The 17,416-nt window shown below is 36.8% G+C and overlaps 1 protein-coding gene across 2 annotated transcripts in view; it reads right to left on the bottom strand.

The window, feature by feature from the left end:
* nova1 (NOVA alternative splicing regulator 1) overlaps positions 1–17,416 on the bottom strand; it is a 40,271-nt gene that overhangs the window by 9,168 nt on the left and 13,687 nt on the right. For both annotated transcript variants that reach the window (XM_036580132.1, XM_036580133.1), the window contains exon 2: positions 4,701–4,844. In XM_036580132.1, coding sequence (XP_036436025.1) covers positions 4,701–4,844 — 144 coding nt within the window. The remainder of the gene's footprint in view (positions 1–4,700; positions 4,845–17,416) is intronic.

Raw genomic sequence — 17,416 nt, forward strand, 5'->3', positions numbered from 1 at the left:
TTTTCCAAGTAGTTTTGGGGTTTCTTTTGTTCCATTTATCATAAAATTTACAGACAATGTGAAAGGAAACAGGAAATTTCAAACTATGTCGATAAAAATGGAGATACGAAGTTTTGTTCCGACAACAGCGATATGCAAAAAAGTTCTAAAGTTCTCAAGTTGTACTTTATGATCCATGATATATACATATATATACATTATATATTATATATTATATGTTTATATATATATATATATCATGTAATAATAAAATTATATATTATATATATAATTATATATGTTCACCATATCTTGTTGTGAAAACAAACCATTTGTTAAACTCCAACTTTTAGGTTGAGGCTAAGTTTAGAGGCAGCGTACGTTTTTAATTTTAGTGTTATAAATTTCTGCTGTCGGGACAAAACCTTGTATCTCCATTTTTGTTGTTTTCTGTTTTTGACGCAATTTGAAAAAGGCTGCTGTCCTTTATGTTGATTCAACATTTCACAATGAACGCACCAACAGAAATGGACCAACAGAAATGGACAAAACTGCTTGTAAAAAAAAAAAAAATTCCATTCACTTCCATTAAAAGTTGAGAACGTTTTTCCTTGTTCTGTAAAGTGCTTTTTTGGAGATAAGAGGTTTTGTTCCGACAGCAGTGACATATTTAGTTAAACTGATAGATAACAGCATCTACAATGAAAAAAAAAATTATCATTACATTACAGCTTCCATTCTTTTCAGGAGACTCGCTTTTAGTTTCTCAAAGAAATCTGCAGACACACCTCCAAAGTTCAGTCTCTGAAGTTGGTTGAATTTTCTACTGCGTCTTTATTGTTAAATATATGTTTTATGCTTTTTTTGCAGCAACGTATACAGTACTGTAAATCAAATATACAGTCCACGGTAACAGTGTTAAAAAGGTGTTACCATTAAGTTTATGTTCTTTTTACCCTTTCATCAAACAATGCCCCCCCTCAAACACACACACATAGCAGAGTGGGACCACAGCTTGCATATGTGTGATTAAAACTATGAATGAAGACACAGCAATTCAGTTGCTCACTTCATCACAAACACCCTCCATTCAGATTCACACACACACACACTACAGACATCATTTCACACACACACACACTACAGACATCATTTCACACACACATACACACTCCTGTTCTCTGCTGATTTCTACCCACAGCAGCTCTGTTTGTTCTTCACAGTTTAAATCAAGGCTGAGTGATACCAACTAAAATTCACACAGCAGTATTTCACAATATTATCACAGTCACACAGCTGAGTGATGAATTTTCATTAAAACTGCAAGACTTAGGCTGAACTCGCCAGACGTGATCGCTTAATGAGGTCGTCTGGGGACGACCATGAGAAATTCTTCACGAAGGAGGAGCTTCACCCAATGAACAAGAAGCCTGTTGTTAGTCCATGGATGTCGTGTACGTTAGCAAGGCTGAAAAGTCCCCAGATAAACTCCGGTTAGGCATGCAAGTGTGTCTTGTCGGTGTGGAGAACACATTACATGCAGTTCTGCATACAGCTCTGTTACGCAACAACAGTGTTTCACTAGCTGGCTTGTTTTGAATGTGTTATCGATTGAACTCCGGACATTAAAACAGCTCAGATTAGAGGTATTTGGGGGTTAGAGGGAGCGTTGTTTGTGGCTTAGACTCATTTTAGAACTTGTTTTAAGCAGATGATTTGATGTGATCTAAAGAGTTTGGAGTTTTAGAGCCGGAGGAGAGGAAGAGGAAGAGAGGAAGAGTAGTGTTTTACTCTACAGTGAAGAGATTCACTACTATGGCTTATAAAAGAACACTTGGACTTTCAGTGCAACATCAGCAACCGTAAAAAAAAATGTGTGTTTGATTGTTTGCATGTTTTTTAATCACCTATACAGACATTATAGGGACTTTGTGCTGACCAGCAGGGGTGTAACATGGCGTGCATGGCGAGATTTTGATATGACAATGTAAAACTGACACAGTGCATTGTGGAGAATGGATGCTCCATTAGCACCAGTCAACGAGTCAGCGACTCACTCCTGCCTCCCAGTTCTAGTGTTGTTAATAAGCTATGCAGCAGGGAGATTACAGCCATCATATTTCTTCATTCGAGCTCAAAATGTCATGAATCGAACTGATCTACACTTGTTTACTGTGCAGGTTATACCTGTGTTTACGTCCACTGTCACTTTTTAAAGAGATGCTAATTGGACTCTTCTCACATCCTTCTGCTTTGAACAGTTGTACATGCACTCTAGATACTGTGGCATAATCATTCCGAATATATATATATATATATATATATATATATATATATATATATATATATATATATATACTATTTTCTTTTCTATAAATATTTTATTGGATGGATGCAATTTCATATTAACACCTGCACCAAGAGAAATTCATTGTGTACTTGATGAATAAAGATGGTTCATGGAATTATTAACATTTTAAACATTATTATTATTATTATTATTATTTTTATTATTATTATTATATTAATTTTTTATCATTTCAAAAACTGAGGCTACACTCATAAAAACTTAATTATGTCCCATTTTTCCTTTCAATAAAATAGTTACATTAAAATTCATTTGTTGACGGTACAAAATTGAAACAGTTCAGTTCGATGTATTTCAGTCATATTAGAATAAAAATCTTAATCTTTTAAAACATCAATCAATCTTCTTATCAATGCAGATTCAAGTGTACCGGACATTGTTCCAGGTGGGCTACTATTGTAAGAGAAATGAAGGATACAGAGAAACACTCCCATCACTGAGGGGTCCGTATACTGAGAGGCATCTTCATTATATCAATGATAAGTTATTCGCACATTAAACTGTTGTAGATTAAATCTGAGAAGAAGTTCAAAATCGGAGGAGTTTGCTTCACTGTATCTGTGTGACACCACATGTTTTTCTAAAGCAGCTGTACAGAAACATATGTAACTGTTTTCAGTTACGAAGAAACACAGCCTGAATCCCAGTGTTTCACTGTCATCTGGACGCGGAGACCTGCACTCTGTCCAAGTCTGAGATTTAATGGGGATTTTCTTCTCTTTATTTATTAAGCTGTCCTTTCATTTGGTTCTCTGAAACTGCCAACAAAGGCTTTTGTTTTTCAGGTGTAAGAAGACTTTTTATCTTCATCCTGAGTGAAAGTGAACTGAGGGCATGAAGCTGGGAAACATGAAGAGATGTTTTATGCTGGAGTTTGAATGGTTTTCTTTACTGCAGGGGTGTCCAAGCTTTTTTCAAAGAGAGCCAGATTGTACTGTGTCAAAATACCAGAGAGCCGGAATATTATTCACATATCATTCAAAACATTAAGGTTTCAAAATATCAGGACACAGAAGCATCAGAGCTTTCTGTGTTACCGTGTTTCCTATACTATATTAAGTATATTCCTATTCAAGTGTTTACTTATTCAAGTAAATTTGTGAGACAAACTAAACAAAAATCTATCTATCTATCTATCTATCTATGTATATATAGAAAAAAAAGTTTTTATTACTTTAAACTTTTTAAACTATTTTAACTTTCATCCATCCATCCATCCATCATCTAAACCGCTTATCCTTCTGGGTTGCGGTGGGGTGCTGGAGCCTATCCCAGCTGTCATTGGGCGGAAGGCAGGATACACCCGGGACAGGTCGCCAGTCCAAACTTTCATATTCAAATTTTATTGTTTTTTTTTTCAATTAAATTAGAAAATACTACTAAAATTAATTTAAATTAATTAAAGCACTCAGCTTTATTGTTATTTATTCAATCAGGCATCGTTGTTTGCATATAGGCCATTTTACTGGATTTGTTCAAATTGCAGTCTCACAGTAAAAACAACCCAAAAAAGTATTCAGACTTTTTATATTTACAAAGATTATGTTATGATCTATTTAAACTCACAGCATTAATAGATATAATAATAAACTAAAAATATAAATGACCATCATTTATAGTGTATTTTCTATTGTAAGTGTCTGTTCTAAACCCTAACCTCTAAATTTACTCTTGTGAAAATAAGACATTTCTTTAATTTTTTAAAGACATTTTTAACATTTCTTTTAAAGTGTCAAAAGGTTTAAATTTATAGTGACCTAAATATTTAAACAATAAAAATAAATAAATAAAAAAATACTTGACCCAAAAATTGACCCATCTCTGAAAATCAGTGTGGAACATTAAGAATTGTCCCTATTGAAACGCATATTTTCTGCAATCAAGTAAACTTTTTGAAAATGAAATGAAAAATACTGTGATTTTATGTGTGTACAACTGTTCAAAGCTGTGTTTGCTGGTCAGGTACTGGCCAGCATTTTTAGTTCAGCTAAAACTGTCACTACCGAAACATTACAGAAAGAATTTAGCTCAAATATGAAATACTGCCAAAACGCTGCACCAAACTGCCAAACAACAGACCGTCACAAGGAACCACAGCTCAAACACACAGATCATCTCCAGTTCGTGTTCTATTTTCCATAAAATGCAAACCAATGCAGACTTGAACTGAAAGGTGTAATTAAATATACTAACCCGCATGGTGGAGTCTTTACTGTACCAAGCCTTAACTTTAATCTAAGTTAATGTAACAAGATTTTATCCCTAGTTAAAAGTACTTCTGGACCATTTCTGTTGGTGAAATGTTTAAACAGTGGGGCAGCTGATGTTTTAAGATGATGTAAAATTGTATTACCTGGGTAGAAGTCTTTAGATTTGGACAGTTTAATGGTGGCGCCGGTCTCTTTCTGTAGCTGGACGATGGTCTGTCCTCCTTTACCGATAATTGAACCGGCCGCATAGCTGGGGATCAGCACCTTCAGGAAGTACTCACCCTCTTCTACACATACACACACACACACACACACACACACACACAAACACACACACACACAAACACAGACACAAAAGAAGAAAAAAATGAGTCTTCATTTCTACATCACATTTACAGAAACTGGGTAACACTTCATTCGGATGGTCCTCTGTAGATGCTTTGTAGATGCTCAGTATATCTTGAAGTAATATTCAACTGAACATCTACTAAACGTAACTGAACTTGACACTGAGTGTGGACGATTCCATCAAATCTATCCCTAACACTAAACCTAACACCAACCCTAACCTCAGGGCTAAACCTACACCTACTCCTAACCCTAACCCTAACCACAATGTTGCTGATAATCAACTGAACATCACCAGAACGTTTGTGAATGGTTTAAGTCTCTGTAGATCACCTATAAGGGACCATCCAAATAAAGTGTGACCCATAAACTCACTACTGGCTTCAGCAACATCATACAAGAATCAGTGGGATTTGAGGACATTCCCGCTCAGTCGTAATTTACCAGGGTGGAATAAACCACGGACGAGGAATGATCTGTTTCTCCTCAGTATCAGAACACACTGGAATGCACTATTTAGAGAAAGGGGGGTTTATAAATCATCAGAGACTCTCTACATGCTGAGGAAGACACTCTTTACTTCTTAACCTTTAGAAGCCCTGAGTGATGGTTGTCATTGGGCTCTACATTTGATTTATACTTGCCAAATTAATTAAGTAGTTATTTACACAGTGACTGGTCTGTGCTGGTAACAGGGTTTGTATTCTTTTTTCTCTTCGCTTTACCTTTTATTCGAAAATGCTGAAGCTCCAACTCTCACACTATTACTAGGTTTGCTTCTGTGTCCATTTCAGAGTTAGGAACCGTCTAAAAATGACCAGGAGAAAGTGCTGCCGTTACTGTTATTGTTATTATCTCTGTAAGTACGTCTGCGGACGCTTCCAGGAACATCACTGATAATCTTAAGCAATAGCAGATGTACTTACAGAGATCCTACTACTAATACTAACAATAACAAAAGCAACACTTTTTCTTGCTGTAATTTGTCAACCCTGAAGGCGACGCAGGAACAAACAAGTCTGAGTCGAAGATTAATCTCTGTCAAATGAAAGAACGCAGTAATTGTACGGTTCAGGAAAAATGGTTGTAGTTTACTGTCATCTTCTATTTGGCTTTAAAAGCGTAATTAATCTAGTAATACAACATAATAAACACACAGTTCAGTAAAAGTTATGGCTGTGGGGGCTCCTGATTGGCGCCGTCATCCGGAGAAAGCGAGTTTGATCTCCGGTGATGCCACAAGAGCTTAACTGGCCCCTCTCTCTGGGACAGTCTCGAGGGTCTGTTGAGTGTTCGCAGTAAGTGCTTTCCTCCAATGATGTAACGTAGGATGTAGTGGATCTTCAAGAAACCATGTGCTGGCCTTCAATAATGGTGCTACCAAGGTGGGTTTTGAAGGTGCTTTCTTGAAGCTCCACCACGTTATGCTACGTGACTGGAGAGGAAACCACAACTTTTACTGAACTGCATGTTTATTATGTTTTATTATTAGATTAATTATAATTTTGTGGCCAGATTATAATAACACTATACTACCACCACTTTACTTTGGCATTTTTCTGCTCAATTTAGTCATGTCCAATTTAAGGCTTGGCAATATGACAATTTCTATCATTATCGTGATAAATTACTTAAGAATATTTTACAATATGCTTCTTTGCGTATGTCATGGACATCATCAGTACTTAAAAAACACTGACCAGCTGCATAAGAGAGCATAATTTGTGCTGTTTAAGCCCTTAACATTCCAGGCTTATTACATACTAAGGCACAGTATTCAGTAACTACAGGGACTTAAATGCAAACTAATGGAGCTATTCTTAGGTTATAGAAGTGTGTAATAAAACTTGGTTAATTACTGCAGTGCAGGATGTGAAATGTTGAAACAAATCATCATATTCATTGTTTTTGACAGTTTTAAATAGTGGCATTTCTGGTTCTTTTTGTCTGTTCCAACATATCAGATGTCAGAAAAAATAAATATTGTGGCATATCGTGTATCATGGAATGTTCCTGAAATATCGTGATATTATATTTTTGCCATATCGCCCACCTCTAGTCCAATTACATCCACTAGTTAGAGTTACAGTATGGTGTCATCTTTAATTTGGTCACAAAATGTAATTAAGACGAGCTGAGACTGTTTTTCCCAGAACCCACAGCTGTTTTGTCTGATGTCTGGAACCTGACGCTGTGATCTAAGGATGTCCTAAAATGATATCTGCCTGCAACCAGTGCAGCACAACAATTTGATCTACTGTAGGTACAATAAATGTGGAGTTGTTGAACATCATGTCACCTTAAATTGTTATGGGTTCAGTCATGTTCAAATGTGGGAAACTTAGCATCTTGTAATCTTTGCATGAAGCAGATCAGTAAACAAATAACCTTTTTCTACAGTATATCGGTTAGCCGTTATCAGACACAAATTACATTTATATTTGATTTACATTCTGCATGGACAGGTTCGAGTCTACAATTCTGACTTCTGTCCATTTTGATTTCATGGTATACTTTTTTATGTAAAGGAATTTTTTTGCTAATAACTTATTATTGATTTTTTGTAGTTAGCATACAATCAATATTCCCTGCATAACACTAACACAAAGGGAACAGGAATGGAGGGTGGGCTAAAAAAAGGTCATTTATAAAAGTATCCCAACATAAGCAGTTTGTCGATGTTTGCATTATGTAAAGGATTTTTAACAACATTTCATTACATTCAAATCACAATAACAATAAAATCACAATAAAATATCGCCTCTTCTAATTATAGATACAATGTGGTATGGACTGAAAGTTTAGAAACTGCATGTTAGTTACAATGAGTGTGTATTCATGCACTCAATAATCCGATCATAATCTGATTTCTGCAGTTACCCAATTATTTAAATAGTCATGTAAAAACCATACCCCGGTCGAGAAATCCAATTAAGAAATCCGATAAAGAGAGCTGGGCTTTAACTCAGTAATCAGATTTCTCAGTGCATGTAAACTCTTACTCTGATTTCTATCAGATTTCTCAGTCTGAGCATGCGCGAGATCAGATGGTGGATGTCGCGAGACGCAGCAAAACACTTTTGGAGCGGCGCTGAAACCAAACATGAAATAAAGGATTTAAATATTCTTCATCTTCTAGATCATGTATGTTCATATTTTCAGGTAAAGTGGTGCAATGTTTTAAAAAACAACGCGGGATGAAGTTTGAGATTCACGTTACGTTTACATCACGTCTTCTTCTGTAAGTTTATTTGTTGGTTGTTGGCTGTAAAGCAGAAATCTGATTACTGCCTGACTCATATAGACCCAGAGTTTCCCATTATCTGAGCATGTAAACATGTTGATCGGATTACTGATTTTCTGCAGTTATCGGATCATTAAGTGCATGTAAATGAACTCAAAGTCTCTGCTTGTTCCAATGAGCTACGAGTGAGAAACAATTCAACAAAACGTAAGATGAGGCATTTCAAAAGGACCCAGAAGGGTTAACTTGCAGAGTTTCAAGACAGTACAAATGATAGCTGAGCGCGCCAACACTGACTCGCAGCTTTAAACCTAAAGGAGCTATGACAGATTATAAAACATCTCTCGAAGCAACTCCAAACAGCACCAGATGTTTTGAATTGTCGACATCTATGAGTAGATAAATACGCAGCACAATATGAGAAAGGAAAAGCGCTCACTTTCACTCACATGCAGCAAGAACATGATGTAAAATTGAACAGTGAGTCATATGAGGCCGTAACGAAATGCCTTCTTCTGGCTTATAATTTAGAGCAGCCTGATGTGTGGTGGCACGGCACGACCCCGCTGATGATGTTCTGAAGGGATCTGAGTGCGTGTGACTCTCATCAGAGATCGGTAACGTTGTAGTAAAGTTATGTAACAGTCCACAGGCCTGGTGTAGTTTATAGCTCTCCACGGGCCACGCAGGCTTCAAACTCAGCTACAGCATTACATCATCTACGCTCGAACGACAAGAGCGAACTCCACTGCCACACCAACACACTTTCTCAAGAGCAGATTGAGAGAGAACAAACGGAAATTTTAACCCCTTGGTATCCAGGCACTGAGAGTTTCTGAGTGAGTGGTTTAGAGTGGTTTGGTGTGAAACGGTTCAGATGTCTTTACAGTGGTGGTGATAGGAACCAGGGGTCGCCATGACTACAACACAAATATATCCATTTTGTTTACTTTCCAGAACCACCAGTGAACCTACACGTCGTCTGGGCTTTTATATATATTGTTGATGATGGTGAAACAGTGGAAAATCTGAAAGAATGTGTGTTTTTTTGGGAGACTATTTTTCCTCACAATGTCCTTCATGTGGGGCGGCACGGTGGCGCAGTGGGTAGCGCTGTCGCCTCACAGCAAGAATGGCCTGGGTTCGATTCCCGGCCGGGTGACCAGGGTCGTTTCTGTGTGGAGTTTGCCTGTTCTCCCCGTGTCTGCGTGGGTTTCCTCCGGGTACTCCGGTTTCCTCCCACAGTCCAAAGACATGCAGTCAGGCTGATTGGACTTGCTAAATTGCCCCTAGGTGTGAGTGAGTGTGTGATTGTGTATGTCTGTCTGTTTGTCTGTCTGCCCTGCGATGGACTGGCGACCTGTCCAGGGTGTATCCTGCCTTCCGCCCAATGACAGCTGGGATAGGCTCCAGCACCCCACCGCGACCCAGAAGGATAAGCGGTTTAGATGATGGATAGATGTCCTTCATGTACCCCTCCAACATAAATTGATGTTAAAAAAATATGTTTTAGGCCAAAATCTTCTCAAAACTATCATAAAACAATAAAAGTGTATTTATTCATTTATTGAATTATTTATAATAATGTTTAACCGAATCTATATGAATTCTCACTCGTAGCTCTTTGAAACAAGCTAACTGATCCTTACTGCATTTCAATACTATATTATCTTGATGAAATGTTGATCTTGATGTATTTTTTGTTTTGAAAGAAAAATGATCCTCTAATTAAATGTTCCATGTTTTTTTTTGCCATAAAACCTGTTGATAAAGAATGCAAATGTACATGTAAATGCGATTGTGAAAGTTATTATGTTAATAAAAGTGTAAATATGTAATAGAATTTGAATACTAAGGTAAAATGAAAGCAATAATTCTCAACTGCTAAGGGCTGAAGTTCTGTAGCGATGAGAGGGAGGGACTGAAGTTCGGACCCAAATACGAACCCGTAGAGTTTAAGGGGTTGATGTACAGACATTGTAGATAGCACATTCTTTGTCTTGTCTTTTTGTTCTCTCTCTCTCTCTTTTTCTCTGTCTCTCTCTCTCACTCTCGTCTCTCGCTCTCTGCCGAGTTCCTGACGATTCTTCCACTGTCCCACTTTTATTTTCTCTTGCAAGAGAGAGTGACCTGCTTTGGGCTGGCAGAAGGCTAAATTTATCCGCACCATCACAGCACCGCTGCGTCCTACACACACATACACACACACACACACACACACAAACACACAAACACACACACACACACACACACACACACACAACACACACACACACACACACACACACACTGGACAAGACCCTAACTGGTACCGTCTCAGCGCGAGATTGCTGCAGGTTCTGCTTCAACCCTTAAAACAGTTGCTGTTGCGGTTTGCTGTTATTTAAATTACAATTATATAATTAATAACATTGTTTTCTTACATAATGAATTATATTTACATTCTGTATCAACAGGTTTGAATCTTCACGTCTGATTCACAAAAAAATGACAAAAACAGCAAAAAAATTATTATTTTTTTTTTCTCAAAAGAACAACAGCTTTTCATTAAACTGACATCATAATAAAACAACTGAACGCTCAGAATCTGCACTTTCACTTTGACTCAATAAGCTACAAGTGAAAAATTATTCATAAAAATGACAACATGCTTTTGTCATCTCCAGTGACAACAGTGACTGTGAGGCGGGATATTCGCAAATTCTGGAACAAAGACTTAAATATGGTATTCAAAGAGAATTAGGTCTGTTTTTAAGGGTAAACCTGGAGGACCTGAAAAGATTTTGAACCCCTTTACTTCTTATCTCTTTCGGTCAAAATGGCAGCCAATGAATGAGCACTATTAGATGCTGATTAGCATGATTTAGTTACATAATGTTAATTGGTCCGTCTGTTTCTGAATGTTTTCCTACATGTGATCTCAGATCTGCGGACGCTGCCCTTCTGCAAATCTCCTCTGTTATTCTGCTTCTAAATTGTGGAACTCAGTTCTACCTTTTATTAAGCAGTGAAGCTCCGTGCACAACTTTAAAGGAACATGGAAACGTATCTCTTTAATTTAGCTTTTAATTAAATTCCTCTCTCTCTTCGTGTATTTGTCTTTTTCATTTAATCTGTTACTGACTGTTTATTTTAATCAATACTCTAAACTTTTGTTTATTTAACTAGATTTTCTTTTAGTACTTTCATCACTTTCATCACTTCTCTAAGCTGCTAATAGTATGAAAAGGCCTATAAATAAAGTTTACTCTTATTATTTTTATTATTATTATTTACCAGTTTTATCAGTTGCTTAATCTCACAGGGAGGATTATGGGAGTTTGACTGAGAAACATCTTGTTTATGGTTAAGTACAGTACTGTGCAGAGACCCTTCATTTATTTCATTTTTCCATTAATTGCAAGTTATTCATTTTTCAGGAGATGTTTCTGAGGAGATTAAACGTGTGATCATCCACTTCCATTAAAAAAGAGAAAGATATAAGAAAATAAGTAGCAAAAATCTACAGACAAAATTGTGACTCCTAACAACCACCTGCAAAACCTGGTAGACCCCCAAAACTGCCCCATCAGATAAACAGCACTTAAAGCTTTCATCTTTGAGAGAGAGGAGAAAATCAAGCTGCTCCAGATCTGAAAACATCCACAGGTGTTTCTGTCCATCCTTCCACTGTGAGAAGACGACTCAGCGCTGTGGGTCTGAAAGGATGTGTAGCTGATCAAGAAGAACCTCACTGAGAAAAGGAGACGGACACATCAAAACAAAGAAGCTGAACAATGGACTGACCACCCCAGAGTCCAGACCTCAACACCACTGAATGTGGTTATTTGGATGGTGAGAAGCAGAAAATGCTAAACCAACTTCTAAGACTGAACTTTGGAGGTGTGTCTGCAGATTCTTTGAGAAACTGAAAGCGAGTGTCCTGAAATAATGGAGGCTGTAAAGAGTGACACCCTGGACACTGAAAAATGTGATGTTCTATTTAGTTGTTGTAAATAAATATTTTTCGCGTTTTCCTGACACTAAAAAAAAATATATATACATACGGAGGGTGGTCTCTGACTTTGGCGCAGCGCTGTATATACGTCTGTAAGGACTTACATGCTACATTATGCTGTGATGTTTCTTCATATTTACATACACTAACGGAAAGAACGCAGTGGAATCTTTACAATGTGGCTTTAAAATATGATGCTGGCTATAAAAGATATTTAAACACAAACGTCACGGTTCGGAGGGACTGTAAACTGTAAAAAGGGCACAATATACACACTGTTTTCCTGAATTGCTGATAAATGTAGTGACCACCTATAAATGAAGGCAGTCGTGTCCACTGTGTGATTTTCTTTCATTAAGAATTTTTCTGAAAAGCATCACAATATTCAGTAACCTGTATGATGATAATCATTTCAGATTACAGTAATCTGAATCATTTATGTCAACGTTTAGTAACAAGTGAGATACACGTGTGTTAGAAAACCATCATTACACACTTTATCTGATTGCACTGTTGAGGATTTGAGGGCAGCAGTGATGATGTGACCTGCGTGGATGCACTTCATGACCTCCCGTCTCTTCTGCTGCTCTCTTTATGTGTTTCTGTCGTTTCTGGTTTAGAGACTGGAGCTTACTACACTGTTAAAAATGTATTTTTTAAAAATATTTTAACTGCTTTAATAATTTAAAATTATTTACATATATGTATGTGTATATATATATATATATATATATATATATATATATATATATATATATATATATATATATATACACACACACATACAGTGACCACCACTAGTGAATTCCCTCTATAATTTAATGGAATTTTTATGCTACAAATTATATTTCCAGTGTACCAATTGAATGAAAAGTAGAATATTTTAAAAAATAGTTCATTTCTGAATTTCTCAGTATTTTAGTACAGTATTTGCCTCTTTTGCTTTAATGACAGTGAGCACTCAAGCTGGCATGGACTCCGTTTTGTACAAACGCCTCTATATGGTATCACAAATTTGCTTAAAGTTGAGTAATGAGCAAGAAATATTGCAGAATCTTAAATATGTAACCCACATTTAAATTGGCAGAACTTTTCTTTGTTTTAAAATATTTCAATCCCTGATCTTTAGTTTGGCCTCAGATTTTGGACTCGTATATAAAAATATGTGTGTTTTATTGTTTAATTTATGTATGTTAATGTAAAGAGATTTTATTCCATATAGTTGGTCTATTCATGTTGAAATTTTCACACAGTGTAAGGGGCAGCTAGTATGTCTAACCAAAGTCAAAAATGAAAAGCAGCTTATGATTTATATGGTTTATAGAATTTATTAAGTGAAAATAAGTTAACAAGTTAAAACATCCTCTTTAGGGACAATCTTAAATATGGCATTTTTCTGCAAATTTAAGTGCACAATGTTTGTTTTTACGCTGTAAAATGTGCTATAATGTTTGCACAGGCCACATTTTGAGTTTTATTTTTCCAATATGTTAAATTCAGTAAATAAAAAATCAGCTGCCCTTTACAATGTGGTAACATTTAATTGTGAATGGACCAATAGAAATGTTGTAAAATTACTTGAAAAACCTTGGCAGTTACACTATTACTAGGATAAATAAAAGAGTGTATATATATATATATATATATATATATATATATATATATATATATATATATATACACCTCAATTTTTTATGTTTTTGCAGTTTTTATATAATTTGAATATACCTGTTGCTGTTTACATTTTATGTAAATTTCATGATGAATGGACCAAAAGAAATGACCCAAAATTACTTGGAAAAAAGTCCATTGACTTACATTAAATGTAAAGTATGTTTTTTCCTTCTTCTATAAAGTTACTATTTTAGAGATACGAGGTTTTGCTCTGACAACAGCGATAATATATATATATATATATATATATATATATATATATATATATATATATATATATATATATATATTTAGTGTGATTTAAATGTTTGAAAATAACAAAGAATTTTAAACAATAATACTATATTACACAACATTAATAGTATACATATGTGTATTGTTATTATAATACATTAGAATTAATAGTAACGTTCTAAAATCAATGCAGTTGAATCATCACTTTCAGATCAAAGCGTCGTGGTGCATTTTTGCACCTCGAGAAATTTCCCACTGTTGATTATTGTTATATTGGCAGAGCCGCAGCGCTGTGCGGATGGCAGCTCTCAGGCCGTGGGCTCGTGTGTAATTGACTGGGTGGCAGTTAGAGCTGCAGCGTATGGAAGCTAAATCCTCAGATTTGTTCTGGAGGATCCAGCCAGCACTGAGTCAGTCGTACGCTCCCAGAACAATCTCTCTCACACACACACACACACACACACACACACACTCTCTGAGAGTGTCCAACAGCTCACACTCACACAACACACACACACACGCAGTGGAGTTTCAGCAGCACTGAGTCTCTCAAACACACACACATAGGCTAATTGCTGTGGAGCACTGAGGGTAAGGACAGAAGGTGAGGATGCCGTAATGCTCTCCAGGAAGCAGTTTAACCTCCACAGAATGCAGGACGTCCTCAAGTCAAGCACAAAGAGCAGCGTATGAAAGTCACCGTCGTGGAGACGCTGCTGTTAATTCCATACTGGACAAGGCCGATTTTCCAGATGTAGGTTAACCCCTTAAACTCTTGGTGGACCCTCACTTTAATATCTCACTCTCATAACCACAGAGCTTATACGTTAGTTTACAGCAGTTACTGTATAACTCACAGGGGTTATGGAACTATACATAGTAGTTAGTAAATCACAGCAGTCAATGATTTATATTCATTTATACTACTCTACTATTTATACTACTATAGCAGATATTGCATAATTTATAGTAGATACTGGATAATTCATAGTAGACACTTAAAAATTTACAGTAGAAACTGGATAATTCGTAGTAGATACTGAATAATCTATAGTATGTACTGAATAATTAATAGTAGACATAAAATAGATTATCGCAGTTATTGAATATTACATAGTAGTTAGTGAATAATTAAAAGCAGTCACAGATTTATAATAACTTACACTAATCTATAGTAGATACTGGATAATTTATGGTAGATACTGAATAATTAATTCACAGTAGATTCTGGATAATTCATAGCAATTTCTGAATAATAAGTCATAAGATTAATAACAGAACAATAAGGCTGTGGTTGAAAGGGTTAAGACGAGTCCTACACTTAGATGGATACTGAATACAGCAAAATCACAGACAGAGCAATTTAGTTCAGGACTGGAATTGATCTGAGCTGAAAAAACACTCCTCAGAGCCTGAAATGTAATAAAAATTGTACTGGACGTGTGGCTGAATGATTTAGCAGTGGTGTGTCTTTTGCAACTCTTTGGATTTTGGTTAACTCCTTTATCGACAAGTTTTATTCAGTTATTAATCTTAATACTTCTTATCCAGTAACTACCTTTACACAGTAAATTATTCAGTCAGTACTATAAACACCAATGTAAGTTTCAGCACCACTTAAAACCTATTATTCAGTAACTACTATATGGGACGAATGTTTCCATTATGTAGCGACAATAGTGAAATGTGGGCCACACGCAAATGCTTAGAGATAAGGGGTTAAATTTGGAGCACATACAATTCAAAAGCAACATTGTCTGCTAAGATTTTACGCTGTTTGTTGTTACTCTCCAAGTATATTTTCCTCAAGCCTTCGGTGAGCACGTACCACTGCACTATCACAGTAAATGACTGCAGCTCACTGAATTCCCAAACCACGTGCCTTTCCTCCTAAAGCTAACAGTAAAAATAATCTTGCCTTTCTTCAGAAAAGTTCGCAAACAAAAGCCGGTTTGCCTGCACGAACGCACCCCTTGGTCTTTGTGTACTGAGCATTCGGCTGCTTCCGCTGTGTTTGTCCAACGGTTCTATCGCTCAGAACAAAGCGTGTGAAAACCTGCGCCTTTGGAGGAATTCAGAAAGCTGTTTCCGTTTTGGCCCGCTGCAGGGATTTGAAGTGTTAGTAATCTGTGGTTGAGATGCAAGAGCGAGGGCTATTTCTGAGCAGTTTCAGAAGAGCCGAATGTCGGCTACAGGTGTGCGTGTGCCTGAGAGAGGGAGAGAGAGAGCGAGGAACGTGTACGGAGTCTGTAGGCTGGTTAAAGTGCCTGTAATAAATCTGAGAGATAAGATGAGCTCCACACACTCGCCTGCCCTCAATCTACTGCGGCTGACCCCCCTACTACTGCAGAGAGTGAGAGAGAGGGAGAGAGAGAGACACACAAAAAAAGGATTGGCAGGGAGCGTTAAGGAAGTGGTTCGAGGAAAAGAAGACTGGGACACGAATAAAGAAATAGGAAGAAAAGAGATGAAGAAAAGATGGATGAAGATGACAAAGGGAGGGGAGTGAATAAACTATTAAATAAAAACAAGTGAAAAAGAAATCAAAAGACAGAGAGGGAAATCTGGGGGACCACTCAACCCCCTCAACTCAAAATAAAAGAAAAATGTCATTCATCTGAGGAACGGCAGCTTGGTATCCTCTACTAAACCTCAAAGTCTCAAATGACACTGCTGCTGAACAGAGAAGCTGCAGCAGGCCTTCCCTTCCCTTCCCTTTGCCGACGTTTATGTTTGACGCTGAACCCTTGATGAAATATCTTCATTCACTATCCAGATAATGCCTGCCAGCAGAAAACTGTCTTGCTCTTGGTCTAAACAGAGACCTACGGGTAACGCTTGAAATATTTGTACAAATTTGACGGCACCTGACTGTTCATGTCGGGCTTTGGTCGAGTTTGGACTCTTCTAATTTTCAATTTGGTCAGGTTCAAATTACACAGGTTTCTCATAGTTTGTCTCCAACCTTTAATGGATTTTTGCATTTACTCTTGCTTTACTTTATTTGTCCTCCCTACTTTCATTACAATTTTTAATCTGGCATGCTGGTGTCCACTCAGTGTTCACACTGTGGAACATGATGCATGAGCAAAAATGAAAGAAAATTTAAGAAAAACTCTTTTGGGATGGTTAAGACAGACTTTTTTGAGTCTACAGTCAGGTTCAGACAGAATTTTAGCAGGTGACAGAAAAACTGAATCAAGCTTCAAACAAAATTTTGTTGTGCTACAGTCAGATTGGGTACAGAATTTTGTTGGGCTACAATCAGGTTCTGGAAAAATTTTGTCAGGCCACAGTCAGGTTCAGGAAGAATTGTGTCAGTCTACAATCAGGCTTGACCAAAATTTTGTCGAGCTGCTGTC

This window comes from Colossoma macropomum, unplaced genomic scaffold (assembly GCF_904425465.1).
Source record: "Colossoma macropomum unplaced genomic scaffold, Colossoma_macropomum, whole genome shotgun sequence".
In the NCBI taxonomy this organism is placed as follows: Eukaryota; Metazoa; Chordata; class Actinopteri; order Characiformes; family Serrasalmidae; genus Colossoma; species Colossoma macropomum.